At 38.6% G+C, this 676-nt stretch overlaps 1 protein-coding gene across 1 annotated transcript in view; it reads right to left on the bottom strand.

The window, feature by feature from the left end:
* The window catches only part of LOC119594150 (Golgi apparatus protein 1-like), a gene marked incomplete at its 5' end in the record, with an annotated part of 20,293 nt that overhangs the window by 7,214 nt on the left and 12,403 nt on the right, over window positions 1-676 (bottom strand). Inside the window, 1 exon segment of the mRNA XM_037943219.1 lies at window positions 487-606. Coding sequence (XP_037799147.1) covers window positions 487-606 — 120 coding nt within the window.

The raw sequence follows: 676 nt of genomic DNA, 5'->3' as shown, positions 1-676 counted from the left end.
ATATCCATGGGTTTAATAAACAAAAATTTTAGTGAACATGGCATATATTCCGTGTCACCTGTGATCACTGGTTGACGACTTGTCGTCATAGTGAATTTGGAACGTGAGTCACTATCAATCAATAGTACTTGGTTCCCCCTTGGATGTGTAATGCAGAATAAGTATTCAGTTACATTCCATAAAGTGCCAACCTTTCAGTGTTTTTGGAGAGCTTGTGGATAAGCAAATGATATGCAAGTCCCATATCAAAAAGACCATGGTATGGCATCATTTAACACCCAAAGATGTTAAAACAAAGTAAAATTTTTGTCTACTGTGGCTAATACACCCTATTTCTTCCTACAGCCTGTTTACCCTACATCAAGCCAATTCAAAAGAGATCAGTGACCTTACCTTAACAATCAAACAAGGACCAACTAAAGAACATAACAGAGAAAACCTGCCATTATTACCATATATCTACTGAAAACACCCACTAATGCTTACATCATCCTTGCAGTTGGTGAGAAGGATTGGGTCCATGTTGTAGTCTAGTGCAGAACTCCTTGCCATGGTGAGCACCTGCATTTTACACGTTGCACTCAACTTCTTAGTCGGAAGTTGTTCCTGTTGGAAAGCAAGTGAGGTCAAAATGAAGTCTTATTCTATGGCTCTTGGAACATCACAAATTCACATA

Source organism: Penaeus monodon, chromosome 33 (assembly GCF_015228065.2).
Source record: "Penaeus monodon isolate SGIC_2016 chromosome 33, NSTDA_Pmon_1, whole genome shotgun sequence".
Classification (NCBI taxonomy): Eukaryota; Metazoa; Arthropoda; class Malacostraca; order Decapoda; family Penaeidae; genus Penaeus; species Penaeus monodon.
The sequence above is the reverse complement of the archived record's forward strand: the minus strand, read 5'-3'. Positions and strand labels throughout refer to the sequence as shown.